The 21,049-nt window shown below is 40.9% G+C and overlaps 2 protein-coding genes across 2 annotated transcripts; both read left to right on the top strand.

The window, feature by feature from the left end:
- The first annotated feature begins 10,580 nt into the window (after window positions 1-10,580).
- On the top strand, window positions 10,581-13,231 carry slc18a3a (solute carrier family 18 member 3a). Its single transcript, XM_030106088.1, has one exon. It carries the CDS (start codon window positions 11,062-11,064, stop codon window positions 12,619-12,621), a length of 1,560 nt encoding a protein of 519 aa, XP_029961948.1. The 5' UTR covers window positions 10,581-11,061; the 3' UTR covers window positions 12,622-13,231.
- A 1,223-nt stretch (window positions 13,232-14,454) lies between these two features.
- Window positions 14,455-20,836, top strand: chata (choline O-acetyltransferase a). The gene is made up of 14 exons (XM_030106086.1): window positions 14,455-14,502; window positions 14,717-14,908; window positions 15,070-15,188; window positions 15,731-15,784; window positions 15,886-16,066; window positions 16,716-16,893; window positions 16,963-17,132; window positions 18,010-18,110; window positions 18,222-18,350; window positions 18,439-18,561; window positions 18,637-18,778; window positions 20,017-20,079; window positions 20,166-20,303; window positions 20,442-20,836. The coding sequence occupies exons 1-14, from the start codon at window positions 14,455-14,457 to the stop codon at window positions 20,823-20,825; spliced, it is 2,022 nt and encodes a 673-aa protein (XP_029961946.1). The 3' UTR covers window positions 20,826-20,836.
- Window positions 20,837-21,049: the final 213 nt, after the last annotated feature.

Here is a 21,049-nt window from a genome sequence, read left to right as displayed (position 1 = left end):
TTTTAAATGCAGCAAGTAATGTATAAAGCTTGAAACCAAATTATGCAAATTGCTTCAAACTTCCTTTTAACAAGATCTTTCAGGGTTTAAGAAGCACAGCAGAAATATGCTGTCAAATAATCAACTCTTGGGACTGAATTGTTCTGCAGTCTACAGTCTTGTTAGCATTTTCTCCCTCAAAATGTCCCCGTCTTTATGTTCTTGTTTAAAAAGGAAGGCTTTGGCGTAGATTGATCAAGCTGACCCCAGGGATAGTCAAGAAAGCATTCCTTATTGATTATTGCTCAGGTGATTGAAATGTGAAAGTGACATCACTCCGACAAAGGTTGTGGGTGATCCTCTGCATCCGGGGTCGAACAGTATTAATCCTCCGAACAAGAGGACCATTCATCGATACCCAGCCCCCACGACAAGTTAGAGATTAGTCTGCAGCTGTAGATTAGATTAACTGGACATGCCTCTCGTCTACAGATCAGAGGGGAAAAAAAAGGCAGTCCACTGTGTGACTGCAAAACAACATCCACGTTAGAGAGTTAATACTACCCATGACCTTGAAATGAATGATTTCTAGTTTAGGTTAGACTATAGAATGTAATTAGCTCTGGCTATCCTTAATTCTTCTGAAATCTCTTTTATAGCTGACAAATCAGTTAATTCATACTTGCATGTCATGTTGTACCATAAATACGATGTTTGTTGGCAAATTCCTCAGAAACTTGACCTTCAAAACAAGATTACTCTAACATTTCTTTAAAATGTATTGTCTGACCAACTCATCAAACAATACACAACAACATGCTGGTTATTATATAATCACTAATCTTGCAGTAGGTTTCAAAAACCAAGTAGTCCACTCTTCATATTATAGTTTTGAACATGAGATTTAGTTTATATTCAGGAACGTTATGACTGCATGACAGAGATCAGACATCAAGAAAGGGTGGAGCGTGTTTCTGGGACACTTTACTCATGCAGGGTGTTTGATCATATCCTGTTTTGGTTTTACGCTGTGTTCATGTGATCCACAATGGAATGTAAATCCTGAACAGCACAAACGGGTCCATCCACATCCTACCTTTTCCATGGCTACATACCTTTAGCTTCGGACCTCCCCGTCCCTTTGAAAGGTTGATTTCTGGTGTTAGCAGCTTGATTTGTCTTATTTATTATGTCAGATGTATTAAGAAGGAGCATTGCATCGTCATCCATCCTTGAGAATCTTGTGAGCACTGTTAGGGTTTTGTGTTGATTGATGTTTGTAATCTGCAAAGTGCACTTTGCACAAGAACAACTTATTGGACAGTCAATAAAAGGATAAATGTCTGAATTAACTCTGTCTTTTTTATTTATTTCAAGTTGTTTTAATGAGCTACAAAATACTAATCTAGCACATCTTACACATACTGATTTTTGAGGGGCAGATTTAAATAATTGACTAAATATTCTTTAATCTTTAAGAAGAAATCATGACAATTTCAGAAGAGTATTTCTTATAAACGTAATTAAATCATAATTGCCAGATATTATGAACTAACAGCATCTATAACTTCTTATTACTTTTGTAGGAACTTTTGGGAAACCTATACGTCAATATTTCTGTTTCTGAATTTTTGTGAGCTGAAGACTTGAATCATTACTGTCACAGAACTTTAAATCAAGAAGTCATTTACAAAGCAATTATATTCCAAATGTATTTTCATCAAGTAGTTTAAATTAATTTACCTTTTATCTAATTCCTCATCCACCGAAACAAGAAATTATCAATGAATCAAACTCTTTGCATTCAATGCACTGTTTTATATCATCAAGCATTTGGATATTTTAACTGATGATTTTAGTGTTTCTTTCTGTTGCTACTCCGTCAGAGGTGTGTCAGTACAATTACAGCACAGAACTCAATCTCTGACATGATGCAGATAACGCCCTGAGGGTGTAGCTCACAGTAGAAGCTTCCAGTTGGTGTTTCTAAGCAGATTAATGGACGGCAGCCTGTCAGTGCTGTGGGCTGTTGCATAATTATGGACGAGTGGCACATGTGCAGCGGGCAGACCGAACCCGTCTCGTCGGCAGCTTTTCAAGCTAATTGAGAATTTGCTAAAAGAGAGAGGAATTAAAGGTCAACGAAATGCACCTGTAGCCAGGAATAGCAGGAATACGTTTCGATATTTCAAAAAAAGTAAAAATAAAAGTTGTGACACATGCAATCGTTGACGTGTTCATCAGAATCCCCAGACACTGACGGACATATGGAGCTGTCATCTGCTGGAAAGAGTGATTCTGACTGCTCTTCCTAAACAGGTGCAGGCATGAGCTGCCAACACAGACCTTTCAATGCTTCAAGCTAAAATATGAAGGACAGAATTCAAAAAATAAATGCAACTTAACTGAAATCACTACAGATTTTCCAATTATCACAAAAACAAGGCAACTGTTGTGAATTCAACATCAGCTGATTCAATAACATATAAACATTATTAGTAGCTAATAATGAAGTGTCGTCATAGACGATGATTACAGATTAATTATTTGAAGCACGTTGGCTGGAGATTTACATCAAATAACCACAGGATTATGTTATACTTTAAGTCCAAATATCTGGCAAGAGAGCACGGGTAGCTTTACCCCACTGGCTTTGACTCCCTCTCTGACAATCGCACATATTCAGGTACTTAGAGTTGACTGAGGATTATGTTTGGTCAACCAATGAAGATTTCATATGAGTTTTTTGAGAGGATTATGCAAGAAAATTATGAAGACCTTTGGAGAAGTTATATGAATCAGCATTTCCCCGAGGAATGACAAGAAAGAAGAGTTAAAAACTAACATGGAGGATAGAATAACAAACTGTTTGATTTTCATAGCAAGAAAGGTTCATCCTTGGTTGTTGCAACAAAACTATTTCTGTGCTAAATGGGAAAAAAAAATGTGTCTTCTTATGTCTTTGATGATCTACAGGGTACTATTTATAATCGAAGACTTGATTTCATCCAATATAATCTAATATAACACAATTTGATTTTATTGCTGTGCTGGGTCACAGGGATTTTTCCCCAAATCTGATGACGGAGACTGCCTTTTTAAAACGCTATGCCATCTGAAAGTGTCTTTGGGAAACTACTGAGAAAGTTTAGAGGGATTTCTCCAGAGCAAAGGACCTCATTATTTTCCTAGATGTGGAGATTTGATTGAAGGGTGTTGTAAAATGCTTGCTTTTGGAAATGGTCACAATGGAAGGCTGTTTGCAACAGAGGCCTCAGGATTCAGAATAGACGCAGGATGGACTGCTGGTACGTAGGTCCAGACTTCAAATCTACCAGGCAGGCTAGACTTCTCAAACTTGATGAATCATTTTCCAAGGTCACTGTTGAGCTTGCGGATTACAGCAGAGTCTCTCAGGCTGACACAGGTTTCCGCGAGCTCTTGATTGGTGACTGTATTGGAAGAAATAACAATTCCAGAGGCTGAGAGTCTCAGCCTAAAATTACTCTAGTAATCCAAGATGAAATCCTCAATCTTACGGCTAACTGGGTGGAGGTGTAGTGCAGGTTTATGCAGTGTGGACCTGCTGGCTGGGCTCAGACCCTTCAGATCAGAATCAGTTCTTGTTGGAACAAGGCTGTCAAGAACATTGTTGGTTTCAAGCTCTTGTTTTCTTAGGGTGTCCTGGGGGAAGCAATTCATTTTCTCTCCAGTGCCTTCAAGACAGACACTCCACTTGTTCCCAACAGATATTTTGCGAAGTTAAAGCGATTGGCATCTCAGTCCTGTCTTCCCAGCTCTCTCACTTCCCTGCCTCTTGTGACACTCTGCTTTAAGCAAGGTGAAACAGCAGCTCTCGTTATTTGCAGAACATTTTTTTGGAATGCACATTTTTAGAACTGAAATTAAATACATTGGAGACATGTTGGAATAATGAAATGAGCTTCAGTGCAAAACTATAAATGTGGCAAATCAAGGAGAATGATGTATTAGCAGAGAGGTTCCACTTCATTAATGTTAAAGATGATGCTTCATCTTAGATTACAGTTAAACATGGAGTTCCACAGGGTTCTGTCTTTGAACCTGTACTATTCACATTATACATGTTTCCTGTATGTCATATGTCATATAATTTCTGCTCCTAAATTCAGATAAAACAGATTATTAGATTTGGCCCAAAACACCGGAAGGAAAATTATCAGACCTGTCAGGATCAGACATTGCCTTAACAATGCCTGATCCCATCAGCTCTTGGAAGCCGGGCAGGGTAAGGCCTGGTGAAGTACTTGGATGGGAAACCACAAAGCCTGGAATAGGAACCACCAGAAAGCCCGTGAGAGTGAGTGGTTGGATGGGCCTGTGGCACAAACTGGCAGCCTATCAGTCTTCTCCAGGGTAGCTGTGGCTACAGATGTACCTTACTACTTTAATAATGAATGAATAATGTCACTGTGTCATTGTGACAGACCTAATATATATATATATATATATATATATATATATATATATATATATATATATATATATATATATATATATATATATATATATATATATATATTCTTTTTTTCTTTTTCAATGAGACCCAACAGTCCCTAACAATGATATCATTTGATGTGGAAAAGATGAGTCAATCTGCCATTGAATCAAAAATGACTTGTGTTAGATAAAGCATGTCCGATGTGGGAGTTGTTACAGCCTGGTGGAGCACAACGTGATTCCAGCTCTACAAGGTAGGGACTCATCCTTATATACTTCAAAAAACCCTTGGCCTACGACTGAAGGAAGAGAAATAAATGTAAAAAGAAAACATGCATCAGTATCCAAGCTGCTTGTCTCACTTTAAATCTTTGCTTCATAGTCAGTCTGTTTACTTTCAAGTGAAGGGAAAAGAAGAGCAGATGCTTGCTGATATTTTCAGATTGAGTTCTGTTCCTGTGTGCTACCCTCTTTGGTAAAATCAACAACAGCGATTCTGACACTTCATGAGCAAGCCAAGGCCAGAACAGGGATTAAAGACGAAAGGAAAAAAAAAAAAGCAGTGTGAAATATCAGTCTGCTGCCTCAGGTCCACCACACTCTCTTTTAATGATCTTGGCTGTCAGATGTAAAGCCGGTTACATAACCCCGAAACCATAAGACTGCACACACGTGCACATGTATATACACACTCATAGAGAAGCACATGTAGTCTGACCAAGAAGTCACAAAACAATCAATGGTAAAGCTGAACACAGCTGCTCTTCTAATCACTTCATTGACTTGGAGAAATATCACTATTTTTACTCAGTCAGATTCAAAATGCCGATATGGGACAACACTGCACTCACATTCAACTTCAACCCCAACAGTGCACACCTAACGCATTACAGATTGGAAAAAAAAAAAAAAAAAAAAACATATTGCTTTGAAGAAAGAGTATTTTTACAGGATTACTGTCCCAGTGTAATCTGGATTACAGCAGCGTTGTGCGTCACTGCTCTTTAGAAAACACTGTTTTTAAATCATTAAACCACACACTTTGACCAATGGACAGTACGGCAACCACGTCACTCAAACTGCTATTTTCACTAACACACACGGATTTGTACACAAGCAGGAGGCAAACCTTATATTGTAACAATCTGAGTATAGTCCTTTCACAGCATCATATTGGTTTTTTTAATTCAACATTATGTCCAATTCAAATTAAGATTTCTTTTTCAAGAGGAGACCTGAGAAATTAACAGGAACTAAAAAAACATAACATTAACTGCAACATTCAAAGAGTGCATGCATGTAAGTAATTTCTCAGTAGAACTTCTATTTTCATGCATCTAAAATAAAATTATGATTTTTCAAAGTTTTTATATAATACTGATGAAACTACAGGTTTCAATTCTAAGTTCCTGCAGGGATAGCATGAGTGTTCATAGGTTTCATCTTTAATCAATTATAAAGCTCAATGGTTGGTTTGAGCAGCAGATTTGTCTTGATTAAATGAGTAGATTTCACACATGGGGATGATGCCACTTTCAATTAATCCAGCAACATAGATTCTGCTACCAATCAACCGTTTCTTATTATCTAAATGCTGTGTACAATCAACACCAACCAAAAGTCACACATTTAATTTGTGACTGCTTTACAGCACACTTATGTAAACGTGTCTGTTGTCACTGCTGATTGCCTCACTCTCGATTGGTGCGTCTTCTGCGGCTGTCACATGTTGTAGTCAATACTTGTACACACACTGCTGTAGCAACGCTGCCAAATCACACAACTGACTACATTCCACTCAGTTCTGCAGACCACAGCTTTCATGATACCCACACAAACTATAATAGTTGTAATTGTGTATGTATAATATATAAACGTTGTAAAGGCTTCACCCTCCAAGATATTGTCCACTGTAATTTGCATGCATGCATCAGATCTGCATTTAGACGTTTTGTTGCCATGAAATGGAATGACTAGAAGCGAGTGCGGCTCAGCTGGTAGAGGATTGCCTTCCACATCTGGCCCTGTCCACGTGTTGACGTGTCCTTGAGGAAAACACTGAACCTCAAATTGCTCTCAATTGGTGTTTACAGGTAAATGACTAACAGTGTAAAGCACTTTAAAACTTCAGAAGCAGTGAAAATGGGCTATATCTCAGAAGTCTATATATAATTCTGATTCAAGGGCTTCAGTTTGCCTTCCATCATTGGAAGCAACAGCTGGAATTCAAACCATGTAAACTGAGACTGATCACGTCTGTCTGCTTAAAGAACCACGCACCATGTTACACTTTCAGGATTTTTCCACATCTCAAACATAGACTTCACTCAAGTATCTCATACTGCTAAAAAAAAAAAAAAAAGAATGTTTGAATCATCCCAGTTCACCAGAATTGTTTTGCATGCTCATGCTGTGCGCATGAGGCTGCAGTGAACAGGATTTTGTTTGGCTGCTAGAAATTAATACTTTGGCAACTGCTCAAGATTACGTGGCGATCTTGAATCTCTTGAGCTAGTTTCAAATCAGATCAAAGCAGAATCACTGGGAATATGGGGGAAAAAAAGTTGATCCCCTAACACAGCCAATCCAGCTATGAGGACAGAGCAGCCTGAGAGGACAGCGAAGTAAAAATAATTCTTCCTGACAAAAACAGATGACTGGAAAAACAGGGAAACTAAACAGTTTGAAGTGGGTTTTCACTGACAGTTTATGTTTATGCTTTGTGTTTATTTCCCCCCCTGCTCTTGCATCTGCACAGAAATGTGTACAGGTTCACGTGTCTGTGCATGTACGTGTTTATGTTGCATGCACAATTTGTGTGTGTGTGTGTGTGTGTGTGTGTGTGTGTGTGTGTGTGTGTGTGTGTGTGCGTGTGTGTGTGTGTGATTGCAAAAAGAGATCAAGCACAGCAGTCTCTTGAGTAAACCAGAGGCCAAGGTTTGGTTCCGGCCTTCATGACTCTGCTTAAGCTTCCAGCGACAGTATGTTCGCCGAGGGAAATAAATGTGATTATCAAAGCTGTTCTCTCAATATTGTGACGTAACATGCGGTCTAAAAATAAAACTGAAAAATTCTGAGCCTTCTTTTGGTTAGATTCCTAACATTTATTAGCCGGACTTAACCCGTTGACGTCAAATAAAGCTCTAGAGGGAAACAACAGTCTGCATTTCTCTGGTTTCTTTCAGAAGCACTGGATGTGACCTGCAGCTGGACTACTGACCCACACCATCCAAACTCATTTGTCTAATTAAAATGACAGTCTGACCTGACCACCACAACTGCAAATGCATTGAAAATAGTTGAAAAAATGTGCAAAAGATTAATGGCAGCCCACTCGTACAGTTTGTAATTAGAAGGAAGACTTTACAATGCGATGCACAAAACTATAGGCTACATTCAATACATTTATCTTCTGTGTCGTTTTATTCAATACTGGAGTCAGCTGACTGTGTTTTAAGGCAGGGTGAAGCCTGAACAGGGCATCGGTCCATTGCAAAGCAGAGACAGAAAACCACACACACTCACATTCACACTGACCAGCAGTCCAGAGTCATTGCTGTCACTATCACACAACTTTTCTTCAGTTTCTGATGCAGGTGCTTCAGTTGAAACCAACTTCATCCTCCGTCTGTTCAGCAGAACCAAAGCAGACTTCCTTCTGCGGTGTTGTGATACAAGCAAGAAAAGACTGCCTTAACAGCAATAGACACCATTGAACAACAATCGAGGGAATAAATGATTCCATTCCACGAGAGTTTATGATCAACTATGCACGCCCAAGCATCTGGTAAGTTTTATAGAGACATAAAGGGGCCGAGCAGATGAGCTAATTCTTCTATTCTGCTCGCTTTCACTCATGAAATTGTGTTCTGTATTATTACATATTTTATTTTTACAATGAATAAAATAAATTAATAAAAAATAAAGTTAACAGAGAACACTGCTGCTGTTGGGAATAAGTACTACCCACTACATAATTTGATAATACGATCAGAGAACATATTGAGTTAAGAATATGATGCAAAGCTGACTGTCTATGTTTGAAACACTCCGCTACTTATTTGTATGAAACAATGCTCCTGGGAGCACCTCTAAATAAAAACAAAACATGACAGCAAAACATCAAGCCCCTCACGAATCAGTTTTGAGTTCCACTCAGCCATGTAACAGGATCTCTAGGCAATGACAGTGAAATATGGGAGGTACAGTATTCTGATAGGCATGTAAAGCAGGGTTTGTTTGTTTTTGTATTTTTTTTAATTCCCTGGGCCTTTGGTGGTTATTTCTTGAAAATGTGAAGGGATATGAGGACATCTACTGGCTGACACGTGGCACACAAGGGGCTTGCTCTGAAAACTGAGACTGAGCGCAGATTTCATTCTAAGAAATGATTTCCAAAAGAAAATGATCTTATCAGTGAATCTCTATCACGACTGCAATGAATCACTGGAACACTCAGCGGTTCTTCAACGAAGCAGTAGAACTGTAGCAGATATGCAGACCGTTATATATTCATAGAAATTAAGTTAATTTCAGTGAGAATATCCTATTCTGGAGTCCAGTATCCACCCCTTTCTGAGGAGACCTTATTTTCCCTCACGCTGTCCAAATACATGAATTTGACTTTTATTATTGACTCCGGAAATTACCGTAGGTATTAATGCGATTGTGCGTGAGTGTGTGTGAATGGACAAACGAGTGTGTGTCATGTTGCTGAGGCGGTCCAATGGGATTGGTTCCAGCAATGGATGGATGGATGACGGACGGATGGCGTCGCTATGTAATTTCCTTCTTTCCCCACTAGATGTCAATACAGCGCTGTGTAATGTCTGAAACTTCAACACGTCAACCTCCTCCTACAACATACTTCCAAATTCAATGACTATAACAGGGGGGAAATGTCAGATGTCAACATCTTAAATAACATTGAGGTTGATTTATCTTTCTTCAAAATCCTAGTTCATTTGAGCATTTCTTGGGTTTAAAAAGTTTAAAAAGTGAATATTCATTTAAAATCGAATTACATACGTCTCATTCCAGAGGGCGAGACGGTGGCTGTAAAGCATATCTGTTTGAAATTTGGATGTTCCCACAAACCGCGCGCGTGTTTTTTCCCCGTAGTTATTGGATCACTTAATTACTGACATACAGTAAAGCGTCCAGTCACTTTGTCACCAGCAGTCCGCTGAAGATCTTCTGCACCAATAGGTGGCAGCCTCTAGCTATATTAAAATGTTTCCATTAGTTTGACTGGCGTGTGCACCGGGCAGTTACTTGACCCTTTCGAAAATTATACTGAGGATTTTCAGTTGTGAAGCAAGCGATGCTTAGTTTTGAATGTAAATGGTTTCATTTGAAACTATGTCAGATGAAATGCCAATTTGAACATTTTAATCACATCTTTATTTGAAGAAAAGTATATTAACTATAAAGTTAATGCTTCCGTTTTAAACTATTGATGAGAATAATCTAGTCTTGTGACCGCGGTTTAAAATCAACGAACAATGTAGGAATTTTCACACATTTCCAGATAGAAGACAGATGTCCGACTGCAGAATAAGCTGACTGGACCTTTACTCTGCATAACTCCCCCTGTCCAAAGAACATTTCTTAGAGAAAGTGGTGAGAGCGGCTGTGCTGAAAGGAAAACAGGAGAGCGGAAATCATTGCGTCTATTTTCTCCTGCGGAGCTGTCCACTGAAGTGTGGTGCTGAAATCAAATGTCAGAGTGAAAACAACATGAACCAATCCCTTTCTCTGTGGTATTGCTGCTTATGATCTCAGACTTATGATGTTCTATCAAGTCCACCTTAAATTGTATCAATTTCACAAATAAATAAATAAATAAATTACTCCCAGGCTTTAATTAATTAATTAAACTTTAAATAACGCACTGGGTCACCAAGAAGGTTATATAAATGTAATATAAAGTCAACCAAGCATTTTCAACTGTGCTTTTAAGCAACTGACTCGACAACACTTGGGATTGTGAGTTTAATTAGCATAAAAGATCTTCCGGACCGTGCGTCACAGCCACCGGCGATGATGGGAGGGGGGACGGGGGGAGAGGGGGATACCTATGGGAGTCCACAAACTGCGGTGTGTATCCTGCCACGGCCGACAAAAAGCAGTCCGGTTGATGTGAAATGATGACTTAGCGCACGGCGTTACAGGTGACTGGAGACAGCTGGGAGCGTCTGGGAGCCGGGAGGGGCGCAGCAGGCGGACCTGGAGCGGAGGGCGCGCGCTGATGGAGCCGACTCTGTAAGCTGGAGGTGAATCCCCAACCTGTGAGTGCTGCCCGGGGCCGGCGCGTCACCTCAATGACGGGATAAGAGACAATGAAGCGGCGAGGGGCGACGGGGATAAAACGCGTCCAAGTCACGAGGATGGAAACGCGCGTGCCGTGACGGACAGCGCGAGGAACTGAGTAGAGGTAAAGCAGAGGAAAGTTGTCTAAATAATTAGTGGTCCCTGTGCTGAAGAAAGAAAAACTGATACAGACAGCAGATGTGCCAAGCGCGCTCATATCTATAAACAAGCTGTGGAAACTGACTTTCTTTTTTTTAAAAGACAAGACCTGAGCCAGAAAGAGAAGCGATCATGGAGCCGGAGGGGACCACAGAGGGACAAGCCTCTAACATGGCTCAATCTGCCGCCTCAAAATTGTCCCAGATGGGCGAAAGAACTAAACAGCTGGGCAACGTAATCCAAGACCCAGAACGACAGAAACGAGTTATTCTAGTGATAGTTTGCACAGCACTATTGTTAGACAACATGCTTTACATGGTAATTGTGCCAATTATACCCGACTACCTTGAAGGGCTACAGAAAGCAGCGGATCATGCCCAGGCTGCTTTACCGCACTCCAACTCCTCCAACAGCACGACCCATAAAGTCGACAAGGGGAACTTCGACGTGCAGATTGGCGTGCTTTTCGCCTCGAAGGCCATCCTGCAACTTTTAGTCAACCCGATAAGTGGAACCTTTATAGACAGAGTTGGGTACGACATCCCGCTCTTCATCGGACTTAATGTCATGTTTCTCTCCACCCTCATATTTGCCTTTGCTGACAACTACGCGACCCTGTTCCTGGCGCGCAGCATGCAGGGCCTGGGCTCCGCGTTCGCGGACACTTCGGGGATCGCCCTGATCGCCGACAGATACACGGAGGAGGCGGAGAGGAGCAAAGCGCTGGGTATCGCCTTAGCTTTCATCTCTTTTGGAAGTCTGGTGGCGCCCCCGTTTGGGGGGGTCCTCTACGAATTCGCGGGGAAACGCGTGCCTTTCCTGATACTGGCCTGCATCTGTCTCGCTGACGGTGTGCTCTGTCTGACTGTGCTGAAGCCCTTCTCCAACAAGGAGAGAGAAAACATGCCAGTGGGCACCCCGATATACAAACTTATGATTGATCCTTACATCGCCGTGGTGGCTGGTGCTCTCACCATATGTAACATCCCTCTTGCCTTCCTCGAGCCCACTATCGCCAACTGGATGGAGGAAACCATGCATTCCAGCCAGTGGGAGATCGGCATGACATGGTTCCCCGCGTTCTTCCCTCATGTTCTCGGTGTATATCTCACTGTCAAATTGGCGGCCAAGTACCCGCACCTCCAGTGGTTTTATGGTGCTATAGGCATGGTGTTTATAGGCGCGAGCTCCTGCACTGTGCCTGCCTGCAAAAACTTCGGACAGCTCATGATCCCGCTGTGTGGCATCTGTTTCGGCATCGCCTTCGTGGACACGGCGCTCCTGCCGACACTTGGTTTCCTGGTGGATGTGCGACACGTGTCAGTGTACGGCAGCGTGTACGCTATCGCGGACATATCTTACTGTGTGGCCTATGCCCTCGGGCCCGTGGCGGCGGGTAAAATAGTGCACGACCTGGGCTTCGTGCAGCTCAACCTGGGCATGGGCCTGGCCAATGTACTTTACGCACCGGCGCTCCTCCTGCTGAAAAACGTGGCGCAGATGCGACCCTCGTTCTCCGAGCGAAACATGCTCCTGGAAGACGGTCCGACGGGACTGTATGACACGATCAAGATGGAGCAACGGGAAAAGAAGAGGAAGGGTTTATGTACGACGATCGACGAGAATGGCATCGAGACCTTTGCGCAGCGATCGTATTCAGAGGAGGAATCCTCCGGAGGAGAGTATGCGTAAAAGACTTTAAATGGAGTGCCAAACTATCCAAGTGCCCATGAAGAGTTGTGCGTACTCAGTCAAATTCAATCAACTGCATAACACGATTAACATTGTGTCACGACGACAATTATTTACTGCTTTTCGTGACAATACCTCCGGGGTTTTTTTTTTTTTCCGAGTCAAGTCGCTTAAGCTTTTTGCAGTATAGACCGGCGCTGGTGTTTCTTCATTTTATCATTTTAGTATTGTGAAAGATATGCTGACATAAATGTCTCTTCGTTAACAATATTTATGACCGTAACAAAATCTTATTGTATTCAGGGATTGTGTGTAAATGTGTGAAAACAAAAAGAGCAAATGTAATGTATGCGTCTTTCTGTGTGATATGTATTCTTTTTTGCTGCTAACCTCAATATGCAAATCGTACGGTATAAGAGTTTTGGAAAGGTGGAAACTATCTGAAATCTGCGTCTTGTTCGTTTATGTTTGGATGATGTACTTATGGAATGCATAGCCTCAATGTATGAACTGCAACTGTATATAAATGTACATTTGTGTACATAATTAAATCAATATTATGTGAATGGCACTGTTTAACGAATTTATTTATTTACATAATAAATACATTAATGTGGCTTACGGATATTGTATTTTCTCTAACATCTTTTTGAAGAAAATTATTATTATTCTACGACGGCACCTAAAACCACAGCGATATTTATAAGGAAACATAATTAAAATATCTACTTTCGGTATTTCGTCTCGCAACAAGTTAATTGATCAAAAAACGTGTATTAACCCTGACATTTTTGTGTTAAATGCCATTAATTGTGGCACAAAATTGGGACTTATTTTTTTCTGAAGAATTTAAAATGTGGACTTGCAATTTAGCAAATACTGCTTTGCATTGCTCTTCTGAAGAAAAAAGATTTCTCTTCGTTCCATCTCCACAAAGTCTTTTTGTGCAGTCATGAACGCACTGAGCTATGCACACAGTCTGGATGGAAATCAAGATAAACTGTTGCGATTTTAGAAAGCCAGCAGGTGGAATCTGCATAAAGTATATCCTAATTGGTCTCCTGAAGAGTGTGAGCATCAGGGGCGCCTGGTCGGCGTCTAAATAAGGTGGGGTGAAGATGTGAAGTGCCAAATAAACTTCTCGGCGAATAGCAGGACTTCTGGGAGGAGCCTGGCAGCCGGGAGGCTGAGGTACCATCTCAGCATCTCTCTTGAGCCTGCAAGGGAGTTGTGCTCACGCCATGTAGGAGATTCAACGACACGTAAAAATGATCCACATCTTAAAAGTGAGAATTTGAAGAAAACCAGACCAGAAATGGATTCAAGTGGAGATGCAACAACCTAAACCTTTTGGCTGAGCGCCAGGACGAGAGGAGCTGCTTTTTTTTTGGCAGGTGAGTTTCAGTTTATGTATTATTAATAATGTGGACCTCTTGTGCAGGTCAGCCTTGGAAAAATAGATCTAGACCTCAAAGTTTGTTTGTTTTTGTTTTGTTTTTTTTGGCTGATTAAATTAAAAAAAATCCTCTCTTTTTTTCTTTTTCGACATGATTAGTATCAATAATACTGTGATTTGGGGTGTATGTGAAAATCCTCAGGTGTATTTTCATCACTTAATAGTAAAGACTTTCCTGGTAATCAATTTTCATTAATTCGTCTTGAAAAGGTACATTTAAAATTTTCAAATTGAAACAATGTATGCTTTTCAGATTGTCTTTTATTTCATTTTAAGATGCATTCACGTTGATTCACGCATTGATTATAGGAATATTATCCAGTTTTCTTTGTGAATAGTGTGTTTCATGACGCACCGGGACTGAGCGCACTGCCAACATGCCCGTTCTGGACCGGGAGCCCTCCAGAGACTCTGGGGGTGGAGAAGTAAGCATATACTGTATACTGGACCTAACTAGATGTTATACAAAATATGTAAAACATTTAAAAGGTGCATGTTGTTAACATGTGCATGGAAATTAAATATATGGAATAATTATCAAAGTAAAAAAATAAATAAAATAAGGGAATGAATGTATTGAATTACGTTATCAAAATGTGACATAAAACCTGTTCTGAACAGAAGCTTTGCACTGACCAGGGTCTGCCAAAGCTGCCACTGCCAGCCCTGAAAGACACACTGGACACCTACCTGAGGTGCATGAAGCACCTGCTCACCGAGGAACAGTTCAGCAAGACCCAAAACATCGTGAGGCAGTTTGGAGCCCCTGGAGGCGTGGGGGAGCTACTGCAGGGGAAACTTATGGAGAGAAGAGAGAACGAGGCAAACTGGGTAAATAATAGAAAAACATGCACATTCCAAATATCATTTAAACTCTTAATTAATATGCACATCTGTGTAAATGTCTTGTTTAGATTACTTAGTTAAAAACAGGCATCTAACAGAGAGTCAGACTCTGTTCGATAAGTGCGCTCCTTTGCTTTCCTCTGTAGGTGTATGACTATTGGCTGAATGACATGTACCTGAACAACAGACTGGCCTTACCTGTAAATTCCAGCCCTGCAATGGTCTTCCCTCAGCAGAACTTCAGAGCTCCCATCGACTCATTAAGGTACGAGGCTCTGCACAACAGAGTGAAGGGATTCCTGAGTAACGCCTCACACTCAGACAGAAAACACACATATACACTGTCACACTGTGATGTAAGTGAATATCTTATAACGCACGGTCTTATCTTCCTGATCACTGACAACTGAAGCAGAGACAGAAGAAGCTTTAATCCATGATTCATGGGAATCACACAGCTCCCATCTATCAGGGACTTTTCTGATTTTTAGAGAAAAAACAATGGTGAAATATATAAATTAATTATAAACAATCTTTTATTGATTGTATGGAGTTGAGAAGTTCCTTGCGGCACTCTGACAGATGGGGTCATTACTCAGAACACCTTGAGGTCCGGGAGGCCAGGCCAGGTCACTGTGGAAAGGTCAGCAGAGAAGGAAATCTATAGTGTGGCTAACATAGAATCGATTCAGGACTGGCTTGGTCCTACATACATTACATAGTGCCATTATGTTGTTAATTGTGATAATTAATTAAGGTGCCGTTTTCTTTGTGAAGTCTTTAACCATATAAGATTTTCTTTTCAAGGTTTGCTGCTCACTTAATTTCAGGAGTTCTGGAGTACAAGAGTCTTCTTGATGCGTGAGTTAACACACGATACAAGCGAAGCCTGTCACAAGTGGCTCGTGCTCAAACTGAAGACTAGACCAAGTGTGTATGTGTGTGTGTGTGTGTGTGTGTAGTCGTGCCCTGCCTGTGGACTTTGCCCGGGGCCAGCTGGCTGGAACCCCCCTGTGCATGGAGCAGTACTACCGGCTCTTCACATCTTACCGCCTGCCGGGGCCTGAGAGAGACACACTGGTGGCCCAGGAGAGCAGCGTGATGCCGGAACCTGAACACATCATCGTGGCCTGTAAAAACCAGGTGAGGCTTGAAAGAACCGAATCTGATCCAGTTCAGCTCAATAACTCATTCTAGTTAAAAGTTTGACAAAAATAAAACCCCGTTGCTTGGGGATTGTGTACCCATTTCCAAACTTTTTTTTAAGTTATTTTTATGAGAAGGTCAGTATTCACATAAATAAAGATTGCATTTTTGGACGGATTAATGAACATAGACTGAATGGTTAAAATAAGAGCTACACCACCTCACTACAGAAACATGCAGCATTACTCCCACTGATGTTTTTAGTTATTAAAGCCAAACCACTTTGTTCATCTTCTATGAAATCACGCACACTTCATCCAAAATCTTCAAATACACAAGGAAAAATGTTGATTTACAATGTGATTTTTGAGAACGAGTGGGTCAATATAGTCAGTGATTCAATTTCAAAGAAACGGTCAATTAAAACCAAGAACAGTTATTAATAAAACAATCAAAAAGAAATCAATTTTTCCAAAGACAGAAAAACATTCCACTTTAACTCGCATCAAAATTGAATCAAAATGTTGTTAAAGCTTATTTCCAATTATGGTTTTTATAGCGAAACACACTGAATTTAAATACGAATGGAACAGAGAATCCAGAGGAATTAGTGCACTGAAAAATGTCTGTGTCCACTCTGAATCAGTTCTTCGTGCTGGACGTGGTGATCAACTTCCGGAGACTGAATGAAAGAGACCTGCTGACTCAGCTGGAGAAGATCGTCAAGATGGCCGACAGCGAGGAAGAGCGGCTCCCACCTATTGGCCTTCTCACTTCTGACGGACGGACACAGTGGGCTGAGTCCCGCTCTGTACTAATGAGAGGTACGTTTTCAAACAACACAACTGCATGTTGATCCCGGAAACCAAAAACAGAACTTCAATGTCCTGCAGAGTCCACCAACAGGGACTCCTTGGACATGATTGAGCGCTGTCTGTGTCTGGTCTGTCTGGACGATGCCACTGGTGCTGAGATCAATGACAGCATGCGTGCCATGCTGATGCTGCACGGAGGGGGGGCGGCCAAGAATGGAGGCAACCGCTGGTACGACAAACCCATGCAGGTCAGTCGACACAGTAAACCACCTGTATCACTGAGCTGAGGGATCCTGCAATGAGCTGGAGCCAAAAACAAAAAAAAGCAAGAACAAATAAACAAATTGACTGTGATTAGCAACCTTCTTCATTTGTTCTTGGTACAAAATTACACACCATAAGAAATTGTGATAATCATGCAACGCATGCTCAAATATCAGGGCGCAGTTCTGCAAGACAAGGAAAACTCGTGGTAGTGATGTGATGTGATGTTTAAAATTCAAATAACACATTTGGGACGACTCCGGCCCTGTGAGAGAGAGGCTTAAAGCCAGTACAGTTACTTCTGAATGTTTTCTATAAGAAGTGCTTGTTAGAGCCCTAAATTCCGTTTGGCATCCGTTACTATGGGAAAGCCAAAAGATCTCAAAGAGGAAGAAAGAAATGTAAATTAGCAATGGATGATTTTCAAGATCATTTTACTTCCTTGATTAAGAATTGACGTAACTGAACAAATTCATGTTCATATCTGACAGCACTGCTGGATAATTAGTCGATATCATGCCAAGTTAAGAATTTACATTTACAGATAATCAAACAGAAAGCGGACATCCCCACTGGGCCCCAAGCCTCGTGAAATGCAGAATGTACTTTGATAAGGACTTTTTGATGAAGAATTCAGATTTTTTTTTATCAAACTGATTGATGTTTACTACAGAGAGACCAGAAAGCATCTCTAAATAATTTCTTCAGTCCAGTGTAATGGTTCGAAAATTAAAAAAATAAACATTACAAATCCCACACTTGCAGTAAATAAAAGACAGGCAAAAGAATGAAGTTGGCTCTGCAGTGGTTAATTGAATCGTAACTCATCAAAGACTGCAAATGAGAAAATACTTGTGTCAGTTTGTTGTAGGAGCTGACGGCTGCTGCGGAGTGGTGTGTGAACACTCACCGTTTGAAGGAATTGTGCTCGTGCAGTGCACGGAGTATCTCCTCAAATACATGTAAGAAATAAAACTTCATGTGTGTCATACGTGTTGATTTATTGTACATAACGGAGACATAAAACACTGTTTAGAGGTACTAAATCATTTTATTTTTGTGTGTGGTATCAGGGTCGGCAGCCCTTCGAAGCTGGTGAGAGCTGCGAGTGTGAGCGAGCTGCCGGCGCCGCGCAGACTCCGCTGGAAATGTAGTCCAGAGATTCACAAGCTCCTCTCTGCATCTGCAGACAAACTCCAGAGGTTTTGCTCCACTTGCATCGCTCCAGAATCAAAACAAAACAGAAAAAAAGTTTCAGCTCTGAATGGTGTTTGCATGCTTTTCACTTAGGCTGGTGAGGAATCTGGACATGAACGTCTACAAGTTCCACAACTACGGTAAAGACTTCATCAAGAAGCAGAAAATGAGCCCGGACGCCTACATCCAAGTCGCACTCCAGTTAACCTACTACCGGTAAGAGAATGATCAGTAACACACGACTGAATTCATGTGAGGCGGCTATGATGGAGGCCTCTGCGTTGTCTGCAGGTGTCACGGCAGAGCAGTGTCAACCTACGAGAGCGCGTCGATTCGCCGATTTCAGGAGGGCAGAGTGGATAACATCCGCTCAGCCACGCCTGAAGCGCTGGCGTTTGTCAGAGCGATGACGGATGGGAAAATCCCCACAAGCGTAAGATCTCTCAATGGACTGTCTGCTTCTTATTTCTATTTAGCAGTCAGTGTTGAACCTTTGTTTTCTTGTGTAAGATTTTAACACTTCGTATTGACTTTATTTACCGAGTTATTTCAGACATGATGAATATCTGCGTGTGTGTGCATGTCTTAAAATGTTTCTTTTTTTTCCAATCATTTATAAAGATTGGCTGCCTGTAAACCACTTGAGCTAATAAATATTTATAAGTATAATAAGTATCTAAAACAATTGCCATATTACATAGAATTAAACACTCTGTGAATAAAAGTGCTCTTAAATTACTATACAACTCTCTGATCCTCCCGTACCTTAAATACTGTGTGGAAACCTGGGGGAATAATTATAAGACATACATGAATTCAATTTTTTTACTCCAAAAGAAGGCAATAAGAATTGTAACTCAGGTAGACTATTACACTCCAACCAATGATCTTTTCATACAATTAAAGTGTCTTAAATTTCAGGACATTGTAAATCTAAACACTGCTCTAGTCATGTATAAGGCTCATAACAATATGCTCCCTCACTATATCCAAGTCTTGTTCAAACCCAGAGAGAGACAGTACAGTTTGAGAGGGGACATGATTTTCAAAACAGCTTCAGTGAGGACCAGCTTGAAAAGTCGATGCGTTTCGTTTAGAGGTGTCAATTTATGGAACGATCTGGACGATATAGTAAAGGGCTCCAAAAATATTCATACTTTTCAAAAAAAGTATAAGGCCAGCATTCTAAATAAATATAGAACTACTGTTTAAACTAAGATACCCTGGAAACCATATAAAGTACAAAAATGACTGTAATCTAATTTCGTGTGTGTTTGTGTGTGGGTGTGAAAAATTGGGTGTGATTTGAACATAGAATAGTGTGTGGGTGCGGGATGTGTGAGGGTAAGACACGCTGAGAGGTGAAATTTAAAAAAAAAAAATAAATAAATAAATAAATCAGGAGAAGAAGAATCAACAGCTGGATGAACTAGATCGGTTGTAGTTCTTTAGTTATTTTCTTTTTGAAAATATATTTTGTTGCTGTCATGGAAATAATTATGTTGCTAGGGGTAGGCGATACAAGTGATAAACTTCTGCCTATACCCTTTCAGTCAATGTATTGTTTTAAGTGTAAGAATTATGTTTCTTGTGTTTTCCTGTAAAAAGATGACTGAAATAAACTTAACTAACTAACTAACTAACTAATATTCATTTCATTTACTCCAACAGGATGCAGAAAAGATGGAGATGCTACGAGGTGCCATAGCTGCACAGACAAAGTACACTGTTCTGGTAACTATTCTCCAATAATTTATAGATCTATTTTGTTTTCATACCCCCAATCAAATCAAAATATCAATGCAAATTTTGTTTTAAAGGCTATTACAGGGATGGGAATCGACAACCACCTACTTGGACTCCGGGAAATTGCTCATGAAATGAAGATGGAGAAGCCAGAAGTATTTAAAGATGAAGCTTATCTCATCAGTAATCACTTCATTCTCTCCACCAGTCAGGTAGTGGTTTAACTCCATTTGTGTTTGGAATGAAGGAATTTAAAACTGTGGGAACGTTCTCAGTTTAATCTCATACTCTGGCACGGTTGTCACATTTCACCTTTTTATACAATAACAAGGCATTTCCTCTGCCCTCAGGTCCCCACGACTGTCGAGATGTTCTGCTGCTACGGCCCTGTGGTGCCGGACGGCTACGGCGCCTGCTACAACCCTCAGTCGGACCACATCGTCTTCTGTGTGTCCAGTTTCCGGGAGAGCTCGCACACGTGTTCGGCGGAGTTTGTCAAGTGCTTGATGCAGGGACTCCTGGACATGAGGGATCTGTGCCAGAAGTGCTCCAACTCCACCGAACACAGGAAGGGTCAGACACGGGAGACACACACACAAACTGAAACAAAGACCGCACACACACTGCCGCAGGTCCTGGTGAAGACTCCAGAGGAGGTCCAAACCCAGACTGCCTCTCAGGCAGAAGCCCAGGACCTGAACAGCATGAGTAAATCACAGCACCAGGGAAAATAGTACAGGGATTTTTCTTTATTTTGGTGCTCCCATACTGTTCAGTTGTGACTTTAAATGTGATGTGAAAGTGTATTGTTGTTAACCGTGAAGCGTGTGAAGTCTTGATGATAATCTTCTCAACTGATTCTTCAGGAATGTTGCTTTTTTTGTTGATATTATTTGGACAGTATCCCAAAATTGTCCAACATACAACAGAACGTTAGAAATCTGTCAAAATGGCGATA

Source organism: Salarias fasciatus, chromosome 13 (genome assembly GCF_902148845.1).
Source record: "Salarias fasciatus chromosome 13, fSalaFa1.1, whole genome shotgun sequence".
NCBI lineage: Eukaryota > Metazoa > Chordata > Actinopteri > Blenniiformes > Blenniidae > Salarias > Salarias fasciatus.
Note: the sequence above shows the minus strand (reverse complement) of the source record. Positions and strands in the feature narration are given on the sequence as shown.

What these genes read in the sequence shown, in the direction of transcription:
- slc18a3a (XM_030106088.1), top strand. Translation starts at nt 11,062, where the DNA reads ATGGAGCCGGAGGGGACCACAGAGGGACAAGCCTCTAACATGGCTCAA.
- chata (XM_030106086.1), top strand. Translation starts at nt 14,455, where the DNA reads ATGCCCGTTCTGGACCGGGAGCCCTCCAGAGACTCTGGGGGTGGAGAA. An exon ending in GAGAGAACGAGGCAAACTGG is followed by an intron (nt 14,909 to 15,069) that starts GTAAATAATAGA and finishes TTTCCTCTGTAG; the next exon opens with GTGTATGACTATTGGCTGAA. An exon ending in CTCCAGTTAACCTACTACCG is followed by an intron (nt 18,562 to 18,636) that starts GTAAGAGAATGA and finishes CGTTGTCTGCAG; the next exon opens with GTGTCACGGCAGAGCAGTGT.